This window comes from Rhinolophus sinicus, chromosome 4 (genome assembly GCF_057876585.1).
Source record: "Rhinolophus sinicus isolate RSI-liver-muscle chromosome 4, RSI-T2T, whole genome shotgun sequence".
Taxonomy (NCBI): domain Eukaryota; kingdom Metazoa; phylum Chordata; class Mammalia; order Chiroptera; family Rhinolophidae; genus Rhinolophus; species Rhinolophus sinicus.
In genome coordinates, this window is record NC_142504.1 from 104148420 (window position 1) to 104173742 (window position 25323).

Genomic DNA, 25323 nt, shown 5'->3' on the forward strand with positions numbered 1-25323 from the left:
TTAATGAAATGACTGTGGACTTGGGGACTAGCAAGTAGGCTAGTTAGGTGAGTGGCATTAACTAAGGATCAGCTCATTTCAAAGAAGATTTTGGAAAGCTGGTTATGTCGAAGTAGCAGAGTCCAGAGTAGTGACACAGGTATTGTAAGCACTGTGGCACATCAGTGCTTGATTAAAAGACATGAATAGATGAAAAGTAATGCTGTTTAGGAATTATTCTTTTTTTAGTTTTTAATTACTGTTGACATACAATAGTTTCAGATGTATAACGTAGTGATTAGACATTTGTATAACTTATGAAGTGATCACCCCAATAATTGTAGAACCCATCTGACACCATACATACTGATTATACAAATTAAAGAAAGAAATCTTTTTAGTTAATTATACACAAAGAAAAAGATCACTCTTAGATTTATTTTCTCAGATGAGAGAAATACATAAAATGACCATTTTTAGGCAGATTGATATTGCAAAATAGGAAATAATAGTTAACCATTAATATAGCAAATATTTTGTAAGTTGAATGATGGATATATTTGATAAATACAAAGTCAACACTAATGGTAATCCGTAGAAATGCAGAACCATTTAATCCATTGTATTAAAATATTTTCAGTTACAATGTATGTCTGGTGAAACTCAAATATTTTGCATAGTGTGAAATAACTGAAAGTAAAGGCATATATTTTTATGGTATGTATTTTTACCCTATTTTATTCTAATGTTGCATATATTTAAATGAATTTTTTGTAGTTTGCCACTTTCTTTTGATTTATTGCTTAATTACAAAGCTAAGTTTCGCATGCCATAAGTCAATTACCCCCTAGTCTTTAATATCTCTTTTTAAAGAAAGAAATCATGTTTTATGTTTCAATTAAATGCCTAGGAGGGAACATGAAATCAGTAAGCTTAACCAATGCTTGGTTTAAGAAACTTCTATATGATGTTTTCATAAAGGTTTTTAACATATTTCTGAACTTAGTTCTAACTTTTAAAATTAGTAAATACCTGCTATGTTTATTATAGTGTTTAAATCATTTACAGAACAAAAAGTACAGAATAAAAGAATAAAACACCTGAATTTAAGAACAGAGTAAATAGTTAAATTGTACTTTGTTTTATTAATGCTCTGCTTCGTTCAAAAACTGTATAAAAAATAAATACTATTCATTAAGGTAAAAATAAAGCTAAATCATGGAGGAAAAATGAGAGAAGAAAGTAGACAAGACCGCTGAGACTATGTCCAAGACTATTTTCTGTTATGAACAGAAAATTCAGTCCTGAGTTTGTTAGTAGCCAAAACATGAAAGGAACCAATTAGAGCAGCTTTCCCCAAAGTGTGTTCCTCAAAAACTAGGTCTTATAAGATTACCGTAGGCATAAATTAACAGATGAGTGATGCTTTCTCCCCCTTGTAGAGATGATTATATTCACCTCAGCATGTTAAATGTTCTTGGAAGTTCGGGTAAAAACCACAACTGTAACTTTTGCTTCCCTTGCACATTTGGCCACGATCCTTTTTCATCTGATACCTGTCAACATTTCCCAGTGATACATACTCATACGGATCAGTGAGATACTGTTCTTTAGCTAAGAACAGTCTGTTTGCTTAAGCACACACAGCCCAGCAGAGTGCTGTTGGAGAGGTTTCCCCTTAGATCCCATAGAAGGGATAGTGTATATGAGCGCAGTGGGCCTCAACCTCAGCGAATTGCCACAGTTTATACTGTGTTTCCCCGAAAGTAAGACCTAGCAGACCATCCGCTCTAATGCGTCTTTTGGAGCAAAAATTAATATAAGACCCGGTCTTCTATATATAATATAACATATAATATATAATATTATATATGTATTATATGTTATATGTAACATAACATATAATATATATTATATTATTATATATTATACCCGGTCTTGTATTAAAATAAGTCTGGGTTTTATATTAATTTTTGCTCCAAAAGACGCATTAGAGCTGATGGTCCGGCTAGGCCTTATTTTTGGGGAAACAGTAGAACATGAGTTTCAGATGGCTGTTTTCACATGGTTTCACCGTAGTATGAACTGAAAGCATAATCTAGTAGGTCACTAAAAAGTTTTAAATTGCCTGTATATTGTCTCAAAAATTTAAAGACTTTAATTTTTTAATTTTCTAGGTCATGGTTTGTGTTCTGCGTTGCTAGTGAAAATCTTTACCGTCTTTGATTATATTTCACTTGCTCTAAAAAGGAATTGAAGGGCAGAAACTAGAACTGAGCAGGAAACGCACAGCAGAATGTTTAATTGGACTATTGTGTGTTAGTAGAGATGGGGCACCTGCTGACATTGTAGATGGAAGCTGTGAAGCTCATCTACAGATAATACAAAATATCTGTGGCTCCTCAGAAGTGATTGTGGCAGAGGGACCAACAGGGTATTGTTTTTGAGCAAAGGAGCAGGAAGGAGCATGGGTCTAAATGACAGTCACAAACAGAAAGAAGCACTAGAGAGAGCAGCTCTAGCAGCTAACAAAGGGTAGTTCATACTGTGGAATGAGAACACGTAATAACGGATCAATTTTTTTCCAGCTTTGCCTGCTCATGTATAGCAATCATTTTAGTCAGGCCATCTTCATATTTGAACAGCATATTTTCCAAAGCATCTTTCCCACCTTTAATGCAGGATTAATTTAGTTGTTGTTGTTGGTGGTGGTGGTAGTGGTGTGTGTGTGTGTTGTGATGATTGAACTGGGTGTTTTATGTACAATATAAAGGAACAAGTTTTCCAACACAACCTAATATTGCAGTTGGTTTTCAGGAATAGTGAATGTATAATTACTTTTGGTTTGTTATTGAGGGTAGGGTCCATTTCATTCTGAATTTAATCTAAATATAATTAAGGCTTATTCTTCTTTTCAGGCAAGAGTGCAGCACTGCGTCTGCTCTGTAGCCAGTGACCACTCAGTAGGACTTCTAAGTTTGCGAGAGAAAAAATGCATTATGCTGGCATCTCGTCATCTTTTCCCGATTCAAGTGATCAAGTGGAGGCCTTCTGATGATTACCTGGTCGTGGGATGTTCAGATGGCTCTGTGTACGTCTGGCAAATGGATACTGGTAAGAACAAGTGTTAAGAGAGAGACTCGAAAATTAAATGGGTACATTTGATTTCCTAGAAATTAAAAATCTTTTATACGAGGATGAGGAAAAATGCCCTGGAATGTAACAAGGTTGCTACGTTTATTTTTTAAATTTTTTTAAATTAAATTTTTTGGGGTGACAATGGTTAGTAAAATTACATAGGTTTCAGGTGTACAATTCTGTAATACATCATCCATATATTGCATTATGTGTTCACCACCCAGAGTCAGTTCTCCTTCCATTACCATGTATTTGACCCCCTTTACCCTATTCTATTATTTCTATTATACCATCCCCCAGACTCCCTTACTCTGGTAACGACTAAGTTGTTGTCTGTGTCTATGAGTTTTTGTTCCTTTGTTTGTCTTGTTCTTTGTTGTTTTCAGTTTTATATCCCACATATGAGTAACGTCATGTGGTTCTGGACTTTTTCTGTCTGACTTATTTCGCTTAGCACGATAATCTCAAGATCATCCATGTTGGCTACGTTTATTTTTGATCATTGCTTTTTCTAAGTGTTCTCATTATCGCCAAAGAAAAACTTAAATGCCCTCTTATCTGTTGTGCTACTATACTACATACTTGTAGTTGGCCGAATCTTTAAGAATGTAATTGAAGACAATATGCGTGTTAGGACAGACATACAGATAACAGACCAAAAACAAAAAATCAGTGATCAACATGAAGAAACCATTTTTGTCTCAGATTCAGAAACTGTGGGAAAAGGTAAAATCCTCTTTTATTTAAACAGCAGTAAAGCAATATGGGACAGTTAATTATAGGAGGTGATTGAAATGAAAGTTTTTAGTTCTAGAGAGAACTAAAATTTAAAGTTTCCAGTTTCAAAAATTATATGTGTAAGGGCATAATATTGAACAAGTAATGCTTACCTTAAATGTACAGGCAATGATTTGTAATGTTAAACATGGAATCTCATGATTTTCCCTGGGAAGTCTTTAAGCATATAACTAAATGTGCTCATTAGTTTAGGCTTTTAAAAACACATTTTAGTCTACTTTTATGATCTTAAGTAATCATGTGCCAGTGATTAAATTTTTGTTTACATTTCTAGTATTACTATATGATATTTTTACTAAGTGGTTTCCCTGTTCTCCATCTTCTGTTTATTTGGGGGCGGGGGTTATTTGTTTTAAATAGTCCTTTTAGAAATTAGAGTATGTACACATTTCTGCCTGCACTGTGGTGCCATAGGGAGTTCTAAGTGTTTTTTGGAACAAGTACTCTTCAGTGATCCTATCTTTTAGAGTCCTCGTTTTAACTGCTAGTCCAAAGGCTGTCGGACAAGATGAAGCGTTCTTGGAGAGTGTCAGGCTTCTTTGCCTTTGCATCGATCCTTTGTTCTTCCTGTCTGATTGTGTAAGAGATTCATGCCTTTTGTCAAATTTTAAAAGCACAAAAGTATTAGAGAAGATGACCTTCAATCACACTGCTCAGTGGTAAATGTTAACATGTTGACATATTTTTTTCTAGTCTTATTTCCCTGAGTTTTTAAAACCACAATTGCTGTCATACTACATCTGCAATTTTGTACATGTAAAAATTTTACTTCTGTGCTTTTTGTTAAATCCTGTCTGCTGTGCAGCACATTTCTGGTTTGCTAGTTTGGTCCATCCCACAAACTAACTATACAGAGTTTGATCTGGGCTCTTCAGTGAAACTGCTTGGTTTGAATTTAGAATTGACCACTGGCGCCACGGCTAGCACTGTAATCTATAGCAAGTCACTGGATTTTTGTCCCTCAATTTTATCTGTAAAATGACGACAATAATCCTGTTTTATAATGTTGCTGGGAGAATCAAATGAGATACTATTTACCTGGTATGTAGTAGACATAATGTGAGTGTGTATATGTGTATGTTTGTATACATGTAAGTTTCTCTGTGTGTGTGTACATGCATGTTATTAAAGAGACATGCTGCTTAAATTATTACTTAGTTGAACTTGGGAATATGACCTTATGTATATTTAGAAATATTTTCTTTGGGAATTAGTATTAAAGATAGTTCTTACAGCAATAACGACATTCATAAGACACTTTTAAAATACTCTAAATATTAAATTAACAATTTTTCTATCTCAAATGCAAATGTATCATAAACTGTTTTAGGACTTTAAAAAATGAAATAAATATGATAGAAGAAAATAGTATAATTTTCCTGAGTTTTTCAGATATGTACTTAAATAATACTATTTGAATATTTCAAATCCTTTAAATTTCATAATTTTTACAAATGCAAAATTACTGAAAGACAAAGTTATTTTTACAGTAATTTCACAAAGTTACTTTTACAATAATTTCCGTAGAAGGAAATGACAAATAGCCCCTATCTATAGGTATACTGGAGGATCTTGTTCTTACAACTGGTGTAGTATAATTAAGCCCATTTTAGATTAAACAATATATAATATTGAAAATTCACAATTCTGACCTTCAGGAGGATTTCTGGTAAACAGTCAGTCAATATGACAGTCTGAAGTCGAAAAAAGAATAGAGAAGCAGAATTTATTTTGGATTTCAACCATAATAGGAAGTGTCTATTCTTTTTTCCTTCTTGCTGTTCAGGCTTCGGCTAGTGATATAAAGGTCCCTGGGGAGTCAGTAAAGCACATCCTGACGGTATTGACATTATTTATTTATTAAATTTATTTATTTATTAAATAAATAAAAAATGAAGCTAAATAAATCACATTCGGCCAAGGTTTGATGGATGAAGTGTACTTAAACTCTGAGGAGATACTTTCTCCCTCTTCTTAGTGTTTTGGGAATGTATTTTTACAAATGAAGCCATATTACGCTAAAACTACTCATGTATATTGTATAATTTTCTGTGTTTGCTGTTGAATTGTACTGATGCTTGTAAACACTTAAAAATGCCTTTTCTTTATACTTCTATGCAGCATTTTCTTTTGTTTTACCCTTCAAATGGGTAGTTGTATCTTCATTACTAATTTCCTAATGAAATAAGTTTAAAGCTAGTTACATAAAGTTTAATTAGAGAGACAGAGGTCCAGAATCTTTATATATATTATATATTATATATTATATAATATGTATTATACATATAATATAATATATAATATATATTACATATATACACTATGTATATATATACACTATATATATACACTAATTACTATTGCTATATATATTACTATTGCTATATATATTACTATATATACACTAATTACTATTGCTATATAATTACTATTGCTATATATATATATATATAGCAATAGTAATTAGTGGTGACGTAGAGCCACATTTCTGGATATTTAGAAAATCAGTCAAACAAGTAGCAGGTCCGCCACTTATGAACTTACTGAACGTGGGCCACTGACCTAGATGGTGACTGCTCCTACCTGCAGCTCTTGATGTGATCAGCTCTCTCGTTCATCACATTGGGTGTTCCCAATAAGCATGTGTTGTCTTTGCCACAGGCCCTTGACAAGGTCAAATGCTGTCTGTTTGGGAAATAATGGCATGCTTTAAGTAATGACTGATGTTACAAGACGTTCTTCTTCATCATTACCAAGCCTTAACAACATTTTCATCTGCCCATTTTTATCATCTTTACTACATAACAAAAGTGATTCTCACATCATATACCTATTCCTATAGGGACAGTTATTAGGTGTTCTTGTACAAATGCAAACACCAAGAGTGCTTGCCAAATATTATTAGAAACTAGTGTCTGAAGTCTTGTCAATTTACTTTGTTCTGTTATCTTTTTTCTTTTTATTTATTCTCTGTCCCTCCAGGTTTTGGAAAATCTTCCTGGTTTTGCATTTACTTCATGAATATGCATTTGTTCATTTTAAAAACTTTATTATCTAATAGCATATAGCAGAGAATGATGAATTAATGTATACTTATGTCTATTAAAAATGTATTAAAAAGCATGGATAACCAATAACATAAAAAATAATACTTTTCTAAAATCTTGGTAAAACCAAGTATAATCAGAGAGTTTCTTTTTTCCCTTTGGATGATTCACTCTGGAATTTTGAAGGAAAACATTGTTAGAGTGGAAATATGACTGTTTTTACTACCTTCCCCCCTGTGAACCCTCTGTGCAATTAGTTACTAAATCCTACTCATTAGGTACCCCTGCCCTCCCTTTTTTCTTTGCAGTGTATCATTCTACCTTAGCTGAGGTGTGAAAAAAATATAGCCCTATCTTTAGTAGTATCTCTGTCTTCTATTTCTACCTTCTAATCCATCCTGTACTCTGCTGGCAAGTTAATCTTAGGATTCATGCCACTGTCTTAATGAAAAAAAAAACATGCTTTTTGTTGATATAGCCTTTAAAACAAGGTCCTCTACACTGTGGTACTCTCCTACCTTTGGCTTTATCTTTTACTATTCTTTTATGCAGACTTTGCTCTTTGTAAAGAATAATTGTAGTCAAGAATAATTGGGTCACTTTCTACCACTTGTCTTTTGTATCATCTGTATTGTTGCTCATGACTTTTACTCAGTTGGAACATTTTTCTTTCTATTTTCATATTTATTTAGTCTATCATCTTTTAAGGAAATATGAATAATAAAACAAAATCTTACATATTTACCCACGTACTTACCATTTCTGTTGCCCTTAATTGCTTGTGTAGATCCAAATGTCCGTCTGGAGTGATTTTTCTGTTGCCTAATATTTAATATTTCTTGTAGTGAAGCTCCGTGAGTAATGAATTTTTTCAGCTTCTGAATGTTTGAAAAATTCTTTATTTCACCTTTATTTTTAGGAGTTTTTTTTCCTGGGTATAGAATTCTAGGTTGCCAGTTTCTTTCTTTCTTTTTTTCTTTTTTTCCATTTATACTCCACTGTCTTGTTTGCATTATTTCCAGTAAGAAATCTGTTGTCATGCTTATTTTTTTCCTTTATATATGCTGTGTCTTTTTTTTTCTAACTGCTTTAAAATTTATCTCTTTATTATTGGTTTTGAGAAATTATGGTTTTCTTCATATGTCTTGTGCTTAGGGTTTGTTGCACTTCTTGGATCTGTGAGTATATACTTTTCAACAAATGTGTATATCGTTGGCCATTATTTATTCAAATATATTTTTGATCCTCCCTTCTCGTTCCTCTCTTTGGAAACGCCACTTATCTGACCATTAGGCTACTTGAAATGACCCACTGCTCAGGATTGTCTCTTATTTTATAATTATTTCTCTCTGTGTTTCATTTTATATAGTTTCTATTCTGTTTCTTACTTGGGGGAGGTCAGTCTTTTGGTCTTTTCATGCCTTCAGCTGATGGGTTGAGGCCTGTCCACATTATGGAGGGCAATCTGCTTTATTCTAAGTCCACCAATTTAAGTATAATCTCATCTAAAACACCTTCCCAGAAACATTCAGAATAATGTTTGAGCCAAGTTGACACATAAAAGTAAACATCACATGCACTTCATTTTGTTGTTTTTGTAACAACTTCCCAGTATTCATTTTAGTAGATATATCATGATTCATTAAACCTGTTTACTAATGATATATGTTTACTTTCTTCAATTTTTAAAATTTACAAATAAGACAATCAGTAAATATGTGTATCTGTATACTTGTATATCTGTACCTATATGCACATACACAGACTTATGAATATAGTTACTGTTAGTATATATGTAAATTTATATTTGTATATGGTTTGTTTACTTAATATAAATCTTAGAATGAAAATTCCTGTGTTAAAGAAAATGTGAATTTTAAATTTAATAGAATTTGTCAAGAAAAGAGTTGCTAATTTTTACTCATACTGAAAGTATTTTACCAATTTCCTCATACCCTTAATAATGGTGAATATCTGTCATGGTAAGACATAAATGATATTCATTGTTGCTCCAGTTTGGATTTCTTTATAGTGAGGTGGATGTCTTTTCATATGATTACTACCTATTCGTATGTCTTAATTTCTCGTATCCTTTGAACATGTTGGCTTATTTTTTCTTATAGATTTGTTAGAACTTTGCATTTTAAAACTGTTAACTCTGTCTCCACTTAATCCACAGGGAGTTATTGAGTGATTCCTATACGCATTGTTCAGTGTGCCAGGGATACAACAGGGAACAAAACACCTAAAACTCTCTAACTCTTAAGTAGTTTACATTCTGGGTGGGGAGAGGCAGGTCAAAAACAACAAACAAAGTCTTTAAATACATATGTATATACATATACATATATTTATATATATGTATATGTATAGATGATTAGTGCTATTGGTAAAATAAAGCAGAAAAGGGTGATAATGGTACTGGGGGAGGGGATGTTGAAATCGTTGATAAGGTAGCTAGGGAACAACTTATGGAAAAGGTAACATGGAACAACTTACGGAGAACATTAGGGTAAAGGAATGAGCAGAGGTGTTGAAGGAGGTGATGGAGCCCACACGATCAAGGAGCATGACTTCTGGGCAGAATGAACACTAGGTGCAAGGGTCCTCAGGGGGCAGTACACAATTCATGTTTGAGGTCATCAATAAGACAGTTGTGGCTGGAGTGGAGTAATCCAGGGGAGAGTGATAGGATATAAAGTCAGAAACATAATTAGAGGCCAGATCCTGGAAAGTCTTGTAAGCCTTTGGCTGTTACTCCGATTGATACAGAAAACCATTGAAGGGCTTTAAGTTTAAATGGGTTGAGAATAAGAAGGTAATTCAAGGGTGGTGATTAGCTTCTATGTTATTGCCCCTAGGCAATAAAGGATGGTGGGTTATTAGACCAAAGTAGCAACAGTGGAACTGGTGAGAAGTGGTTGAATTCTGGGTATATTCTGAAGGTACAGCCAACAGGATTTGCTAGTAGTTGGCTGAGGGGAATAAGAGAATGAGATAGGTCAAAGATGACTCCCAAGATTTTAATCATTAGCAAGTTGAAGGATGGAATTCATTTTTGGAGACTGAGAACTGAGAAAACAGTGGGAAGAGTAGATTGTGAGAAGATCAAGAATTCATTTTTGCTATATTGAGTTGAGTTGAATATTAGACATTCAAGTAGAGAAGTTGATAAGTAAATTGTATGTATGAGTTTGGAGTGCAAGGTGGGGAGTCAGGGTGGGTGATGTACATTTGGGAATTTTTTTAACATATACAAGCTATGACACATAGAAGATATAAAGTCATGACACTGGATGTGTCAACAATGGAATGCAGGTAGGTAATGATTGGGATACTCTAGGGTTTAGATTTATTTCTGTGATGTGTAGAAACCAGCAAAGGAGACCGAGATGGAACTGCCAAGGAAAAGAAGAAAATGAAGAAAGCCAAAGGAAAAAAGTGCTTTGAGGAGTAGAGAGGAAGATCCAGTTGCTGATAGTAAATGATAGTAAAATGAGGACAGAGAATCATTAGATTTAACAACATGGAGAGAGTAGGTTCTGTGCACGTTTAGGGGTGAAATATGATTTGAGTAAGTTCAAAGGAAAAATGGGAGGAGAAAAACTTGGAGATAGCAGATATAGACAACTCTTTGGAGGATATTTATAAAAAATGGGGTACTGACTAGAGAGAGAATGTGTCAGCTGTGCTGTGTTTAAACAGGTGAAATAATTTCATGTTCCTGTGCTGATGGGAATGATCCAGTAGGTAGGGAAAGCTGATGAAGACAAAGGGGAGAATTGCTGAAATGATGTCCTTAGGCAGACAAGAGAGGGATGGGATTTAAGTTACAAGAGTGTTAGGTAGGAGCCTGGATAGTTCATTCATAATTAAAGGGTAATGTGAGTGGAAATGTGGTGGTGGGAGCTGGCGGAACTTCTTTTCTAATTGCTTCTTTTTAGATGAAATAGGAAACAAGACTTTTCACTCAGGTAAGGGCAGGAAATGGAATGTTGGAGATTGGAAGAAAGAAAAGGTATGGAGTAATTAACCACGAGAGTAGGAAAGTGAAAGTTCTGTGGAAATGTGGCCACTACAAAGGGTCCACTTGAGATCAATGGTCATGACTTTCAAGTGGCGCTGTCAGCATGTTTGTTCTTCATGTCCGTTTTCATGGTGCAGGTGCAGAGCTGGTGGAGAGTTGCATTCAACCAGGGTTAGAGTTTGCTTGGCTAGTACGAGGAAGTGAGATGAGGGCAAAGCTGTGGGTATAAGGATGGACAATGGAATTTTAATTTAGTAGGGAGGGACATGAGGACATCAGGTAGGTGAGAGACAGTGCCAGGGTGACAGGTTTATGAATTGTTGGAGTCAGTGCTGAACAATCAGTTATTGGAGTTGGAGGGAGTGTAAGTGAAGAGTGGGAGTTGATGTCAGAGAGTGGAATAGTTAGAATTGGGATCATGTTGGGATTTCAGTCATTGGTAATAAGGTTAGAATGTGACCATTGGCTGTGATCAAGGAAAGGACATAATTTATTGGAGTAGAGGAATTCAAAGAAGGCAGAATTCATATGTGCCGGTGATTTTCAAACCTTTTGAACTTTTAAATACCATTAAAGTACTTTTGCTTTGCCTTCCAAAATATACTTGTCAACACTCAATGAATTGATTAGTAAAAGACTGATTTGTGTTAATACTGAAATCACCAAGAATCTTTCCAGGAGTACTCTTACAAAGAGGACAGTGACTCACGAGTTAAAGTCTTTAAGGAACGAGGAGCAAACTTTAATGGCATGTATATAACCAACAATGGGAAGAAAATATGTGTTTGGATGTTTGGGCACTAGCTCAAAAACACAGTAAATTTTTTGTATTTTGTTGACATTTAAATTTCTGGTGTTTTCTATGGTTATTTTTCACCATTGACTATCTTTAAAAAGACTCTGGAAGAATGCCTGACAAATCAAAATAAACTCTATTATTATTATAATCTCCAAAACATTAAATACACATCCTCACAATGAGACCCTTATCTACCTGATGCAATGCTAGGTACTGTACCAAACAAGGTATACCGCAAGGCTTTCTGCTTTATAGTAAGGAGTTTGCGTCCTTAGGCAAGAAATGCATATATGGACGTTAATAGAAAGGATGGCCAAATGAAGAAGCTTTGAAGTGGCTACAAGTTGATGTAGCAGTCATTTTCACAAACACACAGGAAAACATTTGATTGGGTGTTAAGTATAAGAGTCAAGAAATTTGCAGATTGAATGAGAAGTTATTTTTCCTGTTTTATGGGCATTTCCTAGAGAAAGAAAAGCTTCAGGAGTTATTCAAGTAGAAAAAAACTGGAAAAATCGCAAAGCTTAGTTTTTTTGTTTGTTTAATATTGATACACAGCACAGAGGATTTGAAATCATGGAAATTGATGTTTATAATAGAGTAATGGTGTGGAGTGATCAAGGAGACCATCTTAGAAGTAGAAAGAACATGGAAAAGCCTGGGAGGGGTGAAGTCATTCAATTCTTGCCTCTTGACTTTGGTGGGAAGTTGCGTAAGTGCCTTACCGGGGAGGAAATGATTAAGGTAATGTTATGTGGAAGATCGTTAGAGGAAGGAAGTACAAGGACATGTTTCTGGGAGGCACCGTAAAAACATGTTTCTGCATAAAAAATGTCCCTGCATTTTCCTTTCTTAAAAAACGACTTAAAACCTGCTTGTGTGTGGCATTTGTGACTGTGTCTTCCAGGTGCCCTGGACCGCTGTGTGATGGGCATCACGGCCGTGGAGATCCTGAATGCGTGTGATGAAGCGGTTCCGGCCGTGGTGGATTCCCTCAGTCACCCAGCAGTCAACCTAAAACAGGCCATGACCAGACGTAGTCTTGCTGCTCTGAAAAATATGGCCCATCATAAGCTGCAGACCCTTGCAACTAACCTCTTGGCTTCTGAGGCCTCTGACAAAGTAAGTTTTGTATGTGGGCTCATGTGTGTAGTCCCCATCTTGCTTCATGTAATCGCATAGCTTTGGCATGTCTTAGGGAATCATCTTGGGAGATGACACTGGTGAAAAAGCTGATTTTTATTTAGGTGTAGCCAACATAGTTTTAGAGTATTTCAAGTATTCGGCATTTTGAAAAAGTAAATTATTCTTACCATTAAAAATATTTTAACATGATTCTTACCGAACTAAGTGGCTTCAGTTTCTGAAATTAGAGCAGATGTTTTGTATGTCATGTCTTCCTGACTTTCTGAGTCTTCCTATTGCAAGATGGCGGAGCACTAGCTATTACCTCCAGGAGAAAAACATAATAATTTAGGTACACAGCTAAATGTTTATAATTGTGGCTTAGCTCTTGTTTTAAAAGGACGTTCTGATTTTAATAAAGTTAGGCCATTATAAGGATTGAGGAAGATATTTGACACAATATCATGGAGTTGCACAAGTGCCGGCATTTTTCTTTGAGACCCAAGTTCAGTGACACGTTCCTTTACTGACACTTAAAATCGAGGCATCAGTTACTTCTTTAGTTAACAGAAGATTATCCTATTACAAGAAGAACAAAGAATCCCAATTGTTTCATTGGTTACTTGTCTTTAGTTTTGTACGGGCTAGCCGGTATTTGGTTTGTGGTATTTGTTTTCTGTGGTATTAGAACCAGTTTGTCTCTGGTAATGGATAAATGAAACAGAGTCAATCCCAGCGGTTCATCTGAGTCAGTACTTAAAATTTGTAGTTCTAAGTATTTATTAAAATTACTAATGGGTAACAGAAATACTTGTATTTTCATTCTCTCTTATTCCTGATTCCTATTTTTTTAATGTTTTAACTTGAGAATAAATAGCGAAGAGGCTGAAACATTCATCTACAAACATTTGCGCATGAATTAGTGAGTGCTAATGACCGGGAAAGACTACAGGAAAGACTACAGCTCCAATGACTGTGGCCTCTAGTAATTGGCAGCAATATTTGATCATTCTGTCTTTTCCACAGATATTGGCTGTGTTGTACTGTATGTTTCTTAAATTAGAATTGTGAAATCCTCCTGTACTTTTTTCGTGCTTTCAGTCCCATGCTCTAAAGTTGGAATAGAAATCACAACTTAAATGCATTCTCCATGCCTATAATTTTTTTCAAGATCCCATAGCTGTCCCGAGGAATTTAGTGTTTATAGCACATTGTCTCACGTTCTATATAATTTTAATTTTGAGTGAATTTCGAAAACAATGTATTCAAGGGCAACCGTGTATATATGCTATGTAATTTCCAAATATATTCTTTTTTTGTTGGTATCCCCGCGAAGTACAAATTTGGAAAAATAATTATATAAGTGGAAAATTAAAGAAAAATAAGTGGTACGGTAACATTTATGAATGGCTTTTGTAAGTGGTCACAGTCCATTATGTGATTTTTTACAATCTTGTTTGTCCCTATTCTTAATAGCGCATTTTATAGTGCAATTAGTGATAAAAGCCCCAGATATCAGAGACACTACACTTATGTATTGTAAAATATACTGCTTGTGAACGTCCTCAGTCTTGTAGCAGTGGTAATTGTTGCCTGGCCTACAAGGAAAACAATTATAGAAGGGGGTGGGGGAGGCTTAGGAAGCTGAGGCTGCAGGAAGGTAATCACTTTATGAAAAATGTATGTTGGCTGGACCATTAGGGATTTCTGTAACTATTTTCTCATGTTGAATTTGAGGCTCCTTCTGAGGGGAATTTTTAAAGAGCTGTCCTCTGGATGGTTTTCTAACCTCAGGAGAAATAAAACCCACCCAAAGTTTAAAAAAAACAAAAAAACAACTAAGAGCCTCTCAGTGCAGGAGTTACTAGGCTATTGAAACTAATTTATTTCATCAGTCTCTCAATAGGAAGGGAAATCTCATGGAAATACTCTATAGAACTATCCTGCTTTGTCCTTGTTGGGATAGTATTAGCCATTGCGCTGTTTGGAAGTCACAAATATTTTATTTTGCTAATTATGTGGTTTTTTTTATGCCAGACATATACAGCTTTGCAAACAAAGATGGAGCATTTACTCTCCTATAAATTGTTTTCTTTCACTGGAAGATCAAGAGGATATTAAATAAAATTACTCTTTATTACTGTATTGAATCTTTGCAAGACGTGTGTGTTCAAACCCCTGTGTATTTCTCTTAGGCCATGTATCTTTTCCCCCCTTTTCTTGTAATAACTTACGTACTTATCTCATTCTTGCCGCTGAAATCCAGTCTTCTTGCAGACAGGGATCATGACTGACTTACCGTTGTGTTTCTCCCATGATACCTAGTAGCAGCTGTGCAATAAATACGCGTCAAATTGGATGACGTTTACCAAAAAGTGTTGCCAGCTTCTGCTTCCGCCTCTTTGCCCATGTCGTCTCCATTCCCTCATAGTTGGTTGTCTTGACACTCAGATCTGTCTCTGTTCATGAGCATGCGATATGAAACATGTGTTAATAACTTTTGCCCTCTGTTCAGTTTTGCTTTCTCCTCTTTGGTTTTGGTAATCAAGGTTGTCCAGGCAATCCCACCCATCTCTGTATTTTCAGTGTTACATCACATCCTGGAGTTATGGCCACTGTATCCTCTCCTTGACTCCCGTTCCTTGTGCCTCTAGACCAGGGTCGCTCAACCTCAGCACTACATCGACATTTGGGGCTGGATAGCTCTTTGTTGTGGGCAGCTGCCCTGTGTGTGCTAGAACACGGAGAAGCATTTCTTTACCCACTACATGCCGGTAGTTTGAGTACTCCTCCCGAGTTGTGACAGTCAAAAGTGTTTGCAGATGTTGCCAAATGCCCCTCCAGCCCCACCTCCCTGCCCTGGGGTGGGGAATGCCTCTGGTTTAAAACCACTGCTTTGGAGAAAAAAGGTTAAGAAATGGTAGGGATCCTATGTTTTCTATCCTACCTTTCTTTTTCCCTCCCCATTCTTGCTTCTTTAACTCCTCTCCTTTTTGAGGATAGTGAATCCCTTCCGGCCCTTATCTCCTCTGTCCCCAGTGGCAGAATTAGCTCTCTTCGCATTCCCTTTCTGCTGACACCTTCCTGTTCAGACCTTTCCTGAAACACTTCATTTTGTATGGGGTATTTCCTTTTTTCTTTAATGTCTGTCTTCCCTATTAGATTTTGAGCTTCCTGAGGACAAGAGGTGAGTTATTCATCTTTTTATTTCCAGTGCTTAATGTTGTATGTGAAGCATAGTGAGGACCCGAGAAATGTAGTGTAAAGTTAGTTTAGATTTGTAAAGAGGTGTAGATTGGATCATATTGTGTAATTCACTTGAGTGTGAAGTTGAGGACTCAGTGGGTAGCGACACACTATTCAATAGTCTTAAAAGGAGATTTTTGTTTGTTTCAGAAACAGTTTGCCTTGTCTGACATTTGTATGCAGGACACTTACAAATATCGATGTGGGAAGTGAATTGTGAGGCTACTAGAATGATACGCTGAGAGGTAATGGGGACTGGAATAGAATTAGGCCATGGACATGTAGGAGAGGGGATGGCTTGTAAGCTATTGTGGAGGTTGAATAAATAGGACTTCACAAATGAGCAAGGGAAGAGTGAAGGCACACAAGATGAGTTCAGAGATCCTAGCCTGGTTGAAGGGAGAATGGTGGGGCTTGCTGTTAACAGAAATGAAGAACTCCTGGGATGCGCTTTGAGGCTGACTATAACAGGAGACATTTGCCTCTTCTCTGTGGTGTTGGGAGATGGGGTGTGTGCAGGGGGAGTGAAAAACCTCTGAGAAAGAAGTGGGATTTTTTTTTTCCTTAAATAAATGCTGGAGTGCAGAGCGTGAACTGGACGGCAGTTCACATTTTGGGATGCCTGCTATTATTAGACTATTCCAGATGGGCTGTCTTCCTTAATTCTCACTGCATATAGATGACTTAGTTATTACGGTCTTCACATTTGCTCACGATGAACCTAAAAGACGGTTAGGACAGGGACTGGCAAACATTTTCTGTAAAGGGCTCGATAATGACCATTTTAGGCATTGTGGACCACACAGTGTGGCACAGTGATTCATCTCTGCCTTTGTAGTGTGAAAGCAGCCACAGACAGAATGCAAATGCATGAGTTCCCAGTAAAACTTGATTTACAAAAGTAGGCTGTGGGCTAGATTTAGTCACTGGGTCATAGTTTGCTGACCCCTGCTTCAGGAGATGCCATTATTAATAACTCGGTTGTGGGTACAGTGCCCACGTGGTGTAGGCTTTGGTTCAGTTTTGAGAAGCTGTGCAAAGGAGTGGTTAAGAGCCTGGATTCTGGTGACGGGCCTCTCTGTGTACATCTCTACACTTGCTGCCTGTGGGTGACCTTGGGCAAGTAACCTCCAATGGCCTAAATCACACATTTAATTGAAAATAAATCTTTGTAAAGGAAGCAAAGGTCAACAGTTGATCAGATAAATGAAACAACATTAAGACTTGGGGAAGAAAAAAGAGTGTTTTCAGTTAGTGATTGGGAAAGTCATTGGTGATCATTAAGAGAGATGCTTTGGTTGAGTTAATTGAGCCAGAACTCAGGGTATGAAGAGCTACCGTGTTTCCCCGCAAATGAATGTAGCCGGACAATCAGCTCTCATATTAATTTGTATTAATTTTTGCTCCAAAAGACGCATCAGAGCTGATTGTCCGGCTACGTCTTATTTGCAGGGAAACACGGTAAAAATGAGTAGAAGATAAAGTAGAGACAGAGCCTGAGGAAGAAGTATGCTTTTGGAGAAAAAAAGAATAGTTGGCTTCAGTGGCTTCAGGGTTAAAAGCAGACTTTATAGAGAAGGTCCAAGAAGACAGATTAACGTATATTATATATAAGTTAATATACATGTTTTATATATAATGTATAGAGAGGTTGTTTTGCTATTTCTATATAAACATGTTAAGTAGAAAATCTGCACTGTCACTTAATGCGCACACAACCACACACACACAAAGTAGGTAATATTACTACCATTCGAATTTTACAGATGAAAGAACCAAATTTAAAAAGTTAAAAAAAAAAAAGAGAGCAGACTTTATAGTTTGTTTAGTTGCTTACTGACACTTTTGTTGGTAGAGGGGTCGTTGGTGGAGCCATGTGGGGGAATGTGGTGTTGGGAAAAGACTTGGAGAATTCACCCTTACCAGACATTGCTTCCTAAGAATCGGGAATGATGGAAGATAGGGAGATAAATATGACCAAGTTATGTGCAGTGGGATAGGAGAAAAGTAGGCTGTGGTATCTGTTAAAAGGAAGGAAGGGGTTTTAATTCTGTGAAGTTAGAGTCATGTTTTTTTTTAATCCCCCGTAACACCCAGCATAAGTAGTGTACTGGATTAAGAGTTAGAAAATTTGTAAAATATAAATAGTAAGTCGTAGATAGCATGTGGTGGTATTTGATAAATATACACAAATGAATTTTTTAAGAAGATGCCCTGAGCATATCAGGTGATCTTTTTGACACGTTTTCTCATAAAGCATTTGCCACAGACCTTGGTTCTTGGTAAGGAGATCTTGGGGGATGCCTTGAGCCAGTGGGATTTTACTCGTGACGCTGGACAGCCCTGACTGCCATGCCGTTCATTGCTTAGGTCTCGTGCGTGCTTTCTGTTTGGCACCTTTACATCTTAGCACGATCATAGCAATCAGAGTCACCCTATTTATATTGAAAAACCACCAGGTTAAAGATATTGAAAAACGACCAGGATGATTTATTTTTTTACCTTACATTTCTCTTTATGTTGTCTAGTTAGTCAAAAGCCTGAACTCATGAATGGGTTATATTTGCAAAGGTCAGTAGTTTTGTATTCCATGTAACTAGGTGAGAGAATGGAATTCAGAAGTCAAACATAACCCACTGAGAACATACTCTGTGTTTTTTGCTTACAAAATTCACTCTGTAAAAAAAAATTTATACTGATTGAATTGATTTTCCGATTCATTGTGAAAAGGGAACTGACAGGAACAAGCCAGATAACGTCCTACCCAGGATGCTGGGCCTTGTGTGATGAACTCTTTTTGGCCTTAGAAAAATTCTTATGACACATATGACCTTTGAAGAATCAATTAAACTTGCTTAGCATTCTACCCCAAACTTGAATGAATTTTAATAGAAAATATGAATATGTTGATGGTGTATTGATGATGTATTTATAAGTACATATATATAAATTCAGTTTTCGCTTGTTCTAAATGGTTATGATGGTAAAAATTTTGTATTATGTTACTTGTTGTCTAGTCTTTACTAAATAAACTTAGGAAGCCTTAGCTAAGCTGTCCAGCATTAAGAAAACAAAGGAATAGATGTCTCTGGCCATAGGAAGAGAATAAACTTTTATGGAGTGCCCGCCTATGTGACAGGTGATTCCCTTTAACGGAGGATAGTAATTAGAAACCACATCTGGATGCTGTGTGCCCTCATTGCTCCTGGTGTGACATTACGTCTGGGCCTCTCAGTAGACAGAGCTAGATAATCTGTATATGTGAATATACATAAACACATACACAGACACATATATCTTTAAGTGTTTCTCTATCTTCCTAAATGTATTAAGTACCATGAGTTAACACCATTACCTCCAATTCTAAGCAAACACCACAGTGTAGCCTCGCCTCTGGCATATTATAACTGCAACCGTGAGAAACCTTACTCCCAATTTTTTCAATGTACTTATTTATTTGCTTAAATTACCCCTTTATGTAAACAATTTTCTACCCCCTTGACCCACCCCCCACCCCCAACCTCTTTTGAGGTGAGCCAACCAAAAGCTTGCTTCCTACAAAGGGAAAAAGCTTCATTTCTTTTTGATTTCAAACATTTTTCTTCTTCCCACCTTCTGCTTCTCTGAAGGGATTATTGGTTGTATTTTCTCACTCTTGTGTTTCTTTCAGTTTAGGCTTCATTGCTAAAATGATGTTTTCTCTTATTACTAATATTTTCTTGAGTTCAGTTATTTCACTTCTATTTTACTTATTCTCATTTATGTTTTTCTTTCATGCTGAGTATCATTGAAAAAAATGTTCGTTAGCTTGTTTTGAAATAGTACATTCATTTTGATCTGATTTGTGACCAGGTCTGGTTTTTTTTTAGTTTTGTTTTTCTGGTTCTTATTCTCATTTTGCTTATCATAATTTGACCTCAGTACTTTCTGTTGCTCACTCTTTTGTGAAATGACTTTTCCTGGATATTTTGAATAGCTTTTCTAGCTTCACAGAGCTTCCTCTTTCGTTGTCTCACGTGGTACAAAAATATGGTAGCTTGCTTTCTAATATTTCTTGGACCTGTTCCTCTCCCTCCTTTTTCTTTTTGAATTACCTGTCAATTTTGATTACATTTGTAGCAGTTTATGCTTATTGGGGTGGGGTGGGGGGCTCTCCCAGAAGGGAGCCCTGAGGCATCAGTGTTGCAAGTGCTCTGGCACGGTTTCGTGCCTGCCCCTTCAGACCTTTCTGTGGTGAGCCCTTGTGTTCACGCGCTATTGAGGTGGGTGAAACCCCTCCCAGGTTCAAATTGACCCCTTGTTTTTTCTGATAAGTATTGGTTAGCAATCTTGGGGTTTTCCTGTCCGATCTGTCAGATTCCTCCTTGCGTCCCTTTCCTTCCTCCTACAGAGATACCCAATACCAGGTTTGCTCATCCACTTGAATTTGGGGATCTGTGGATATAGTTTGTCACCTAGTTTTGTTGCCAGTGATCTTGGTGGGTGTGGTTATGCCATCTAGTTGCTCTGTCTCATTTTATGTGGAGATTTGGGAAAATCGAATCATTATGCTGCCTTTGCTGCCGCCATCTTCCAGTAATTCCTTTAAGTGTTTGTATTCTTGATGTTAAGTGTAAAATTCGGTGAAATGAATTAGTTAAGGAGAAATAGTATTAAACATTCATTTTCTTTATATTCATTGTGTATTATTTGAACTAGATGAAGCACATCTGTGAATATGTATTTTTTTCTCTTTTCTGGATTGCACTGGTAAAATACCAGTGTGGGTTTGAATGTAAAGGACACATACTTTCTGTTTATGTGAGAAGATCCTTAACCTACTGGCAGGTGACAGGTTGCCCACAGTCTGTCAGTCTGGGTTTGAATTTTCGTCATGTATTACCCCACCTACTGCCCTCACCCCGTAATCTCCTAACATCGTGGTTATTGAGAGTGACTTTAAACGCTCCAGTGAGCAGTCAGTGACTTTTATTTTTTGCCACTGCTTCCCTCTCTATTGTTTATCAATTGGTAGAAACTTAAAATTGCCGTAAAAGCTTCTAGAATGAAAATTTTAGAATTTAATGTGATGCTTTTGGTAAAGAGATTCCTTAAGGAGTGGTCTTAAAAAGTTTTGTTTTTTGTTTTTGGAACCATAAATGCAAAAAGATTTAAAGTAATCGATTAGACACAGGTATATAGGTAATGTAATGTGATCAATTTCTGAACATACATTATTACGTTGGTAGCTATTATCACAAACACAAGTAAATACAGGGCATTCCATGAAGTCCAGCTGGCCTGTCTCCCTCTTCCCTTCTTATTTCTCTCTCTTTCTCCATCTTTTCCTCCCTTCCACAATCCATCCATCATGTTAAACCCATCTCTGTAAAAATGGTTCACTTTCCTTTAACATATTTATGTTCTAATTCTGTTGTTCTCTCTTATTCTTTCTTTATATTTACCTTACTTTCAGAGTATTTTTCCCACACATAGGAAAGTACACTATAGGTTGAGAGTGCATGTGCTCCTATGTGTGTGTGTGTATGTGTGTACGCACACACATCATATGTGGATATTTCATAAGGTTTGGGACGCATGCTCTGCATATTTCCAACTCAAGTTAACTTTCCATCAATTCTTGGTTCAGATTGAGGAAAATGACTTTTAGTTTACTATGAACACAATTATTCCATTAAGGAATAAAGTTAAACTCTCAAAATAACTGCATATTTAATTCATATTTACTAAATTTGTTGATTACAGGGTTTTGGTTCTCTTACCTTTTTAAGGGAATTGGACATGACTGGATTTATCATGGTCCTTGCATAACCATCAAATAATGACACGTCCAAGGGAACACCTCTTCCTGAAACTTAACACACTGCATGGTTCTAGTGCCTTACTGGCCCTGTGCCTTGCACATGATAAGTAGTTAATGGATTTATAAATGGAATTCACAGTTCGTATAAACATAATTCTGAATCAAGAAAAAGTGGCCTTGTTCTAAGATGGTTTTAAATTCAGAACAGTTTCGTTTTTCTTTGGAAATACATTAACACACCACACTATCTGACAAGAAATTTGGATTGGTGTGCAATGTATGTGAGATACAGCAAAGGAGAAATTTATTTCACCGTCTTACATAATAAATCAAATGGCAGACTGCTGAGAGAATAGGAACACTAGATAGATTTACCCGGTGACCTTCTCAGCAGCCAGATCTTTCTAGCGCTTGTGTATGATACTTTATATTTAACTCTTATTTGAGAACTTGAAGGTATTGTGAAGTAAATTTGATAGAAGTATAAAGATCTGTGGCTAAATACTAATATGTTAGTACTTTGGGTAAGAAATAATTTATTCTAATGTGTTTGAACAATACACTCTATTAGACCATATAAAAGATTTTCAAACTTCTTGACTTTTATAAGCCTTTGTTAGAAAATAATTGAATCAGTCTAGTTCAGTAAACATTTATTGACTACTAAGTACTGTGTTAGGCCCTAGAAAGCCGAAATGAATAAGATGTGATATTTAACCTCAGGAAATATAAACAGGTAAATACTATGCAATATAGTCAGTGAGATGGCTGAGAAACGCCGAATGTATTGCAGAAACCTGGCCTGAGCTGAGGTCATCAGGACTGGCTGTTTGGAGAAGGGGACATTAAAGAATGAGTAGAATATAATCATATGATGAATGGAGATGGGTTGCAGTGTATTCTGGGAGGAGTGGATGGCAGATGCAGAGGAAACTGTGAAACACCATGTGTGTTCAGTATTTGCTGGAGTATCAGCTGAGGGGAGAGGGGAAGTGGTGGGAAAAGAGGCTAGTTCATGTATACCCTGTGAAGGTGCTTAAACTTGATGTTTTATCTCAGTGGCTTTCAACTTTTAAAAAATGAACATTAGAATACTTCCCGCAAAAAGAGTTTTTTGTGAAAGCCAGTATGTGTAACAGATACAAGGGAATATAGAGAAGAGTTTAAATTCAAGAATTATTTGTGAATGATATTTGGCTGGACCTAGTGATGAATGAGGTACAGGTGGTAAGGATGGTTGACTTCGGGTTTTCTGATTGGCTCTATCAAGTATGATATTGAATTTGTACTGTTGATACAAATAAAAAACCCCAAACTATATGGTGAAACTAGTAGGAACTTAGAATTTCAAAGCAGGAATAGCAGCAATTGGAAACCAGCCCTGTGTTATAACACGTGGATATTAAAACATTGTTTTATGGGAAATTCATAGGTTCATACGCAGTAGAATCTTTGTGTCCTTGTTCTGCATCTCATGATAGTGTGACATCTAAATAGAATGCTGAAAGTCTAGAAAACTGTAGTCATGCTAACTTGAAATTGTAAGTAGCAAAATACAAGAATATCACCTGGAACGTAATTAGCACATGTAACCTTAGTGACTCACTTTATGAGGAAGCGGCCTTATGTTTAACACTGGCATTTGCTCTCTGACTTTGAATCCTTTTATATCTGTAAGGAGGCCTCTTGTCCACCAAGGGCTGCAGACCGTAAGTTGAAAATCACTGACCGATGTGGATGGTGAAATGTCCTAGATGGCAAACAAGACTGTGAGCCAGTGACAATGATTTTGAGGTTTTAGATGTTTTCAAATATGAAACTCGTAAGATGATTTATATGACACGGTATTGCAGACCCTAAAATTAACCTTGGATGGAAATACAGCAATCTGACAGTCACCTCAGGGCGGCAGTTTATTGCATTGTCCAAGGATAGGAACTATATTTGGTTGTGGTCGGAGCTCCATACAGGGCTCCTCAGTAGCCTAGAATAGGCAAAGAAGATCCAAAGGTAATTAATGTCTTCCACGCATCTCTCTTTGTAGTTTGTGTGAAGATAGCTATTTTTCTTAGTCCCAGTCATATTGCAATCACACCTAGAGTTTCAGTCTGCCTCGGTGGAAGTGTTATTTTCTCCGGGGAGTGGGTGGATATACAGGAAGCGGTAGAAAAAAGAAAGGCAAAGACAAAAGCAGGGGATTTATCAGCATAAATCAGGATTTTAGTTCTGCAGGTGAAATGTAACTTGGTTCCCCAGCTGAGCCAGGAACGCCCTTCTCTTCCCCACGTCACCCTAACTCCCACTCATCTCCTGAGCCTCAGTTCTATGACCACTGTCTCTGCAAAGGCTCCCCGGTTTCCGGGTAGTGCCGCCAAGTCTAGTAGAGTCACTTGCATCTTCTCTGATCCTATGGTCCTTGGCTTATGTTTCTGTCCCAGTGCTCACTCTCTTGTACCAATGTGTGGAAGCGAGGAGATGTCTTTGTTTACATGTGTATTTCTCTGTATCAGGGTTTCTTAACTTCAGCACTACTGGATAATTCTTTGTTCTAGGGGCATCCTGTGCATTGTAGTGTGTTTAGCGGCGTCCCTGGCCTCTACCCGCTAGACGCCAGTAGCACCTTCTCCCACTTGTGACTAACAAGGGGGTCTCCAGACTTTGCCAAATGTCCCTTGGAGCTGGGGGAACCATCACCCCTGGCTTAGCACCGCTGTTCCGCCAGACTAAGGGCTCCTCAAAGGACCATTCAGTGTGGCTCCTTGTTGTTTCCGGTGCCCAGCACCATGTGTTCATTGAGTCACTGAGTGACCCAGTCTTTGAGGGCTCACTCACCTCCCCACTGCCCATCTCCATGAATCTCTGCAGAACTAACACTGAGAACTCGACGTGTAGAATTAAATGTCAGGCAGATTCAGTAGGACCATGGCTTCCTCCCGTGTCCTAATCATGGACCAACCTACGTGACCCGTGGGACCGATTGACTCACCTCTTAGCTTCCGTTACTTTGTAGCTCTAAAGTGGGGGTAATAAGGTTGTAATGAAGTTAAATGAGTAAATGTTTGAAAACATTTATCACACAGGTATTTAACACACATTAGTTTAATACTCTTGATTGACTGATTCATTCATTCAGCACGCGTTGAGTACGTACTCTATGCCCCAGGCTGGCACAGTCGGGGAATGCGTTAATCACGCCCACACCCAGCACGCCGAGTGCTGAGGAGCCCCAGGTCTGATGGGGGAGACACGGGTGCAGTTCAGTGTGGTGGGCTGTAACTTCAGGTATGAACTGAATGCGAGAGAGCCCGGGCGGAGGAGATGAACGGGCCTGAAAAGTGATGGGGAAGGCTTTTGAGAGTCA

The 25323-nt window shown here is 37.0% G+C and overlaps 1 protein-coding gene across 4 annotated transcripts in view; it reads left to right on the forward strand.

Moving 5' to 3' along the window:
- The window catches only part of WDR7 (WD repeat domain 7), a 299900-nt gene that overhangs the window by 49282 nt on the left and 225295 nt on the right, over positions 1–25323 (forward strand). For all 4 annotated transcript variants that reach the window (XM_019722246.3, XM_019722262.3, XM_074339915.2 and 1 more), the window contains exons 13-14: positions 2898–3093; positions 12696–12910. In XM_019722246.3, the coding sequence (XP_019577805.3) occupies positions 2898–3093; positions 12696–12910 (411 nt within the window). The remainder of the gene's footprint in view (positions 1–2897; positions 3094–12695; positions 12911–25323) is intronic.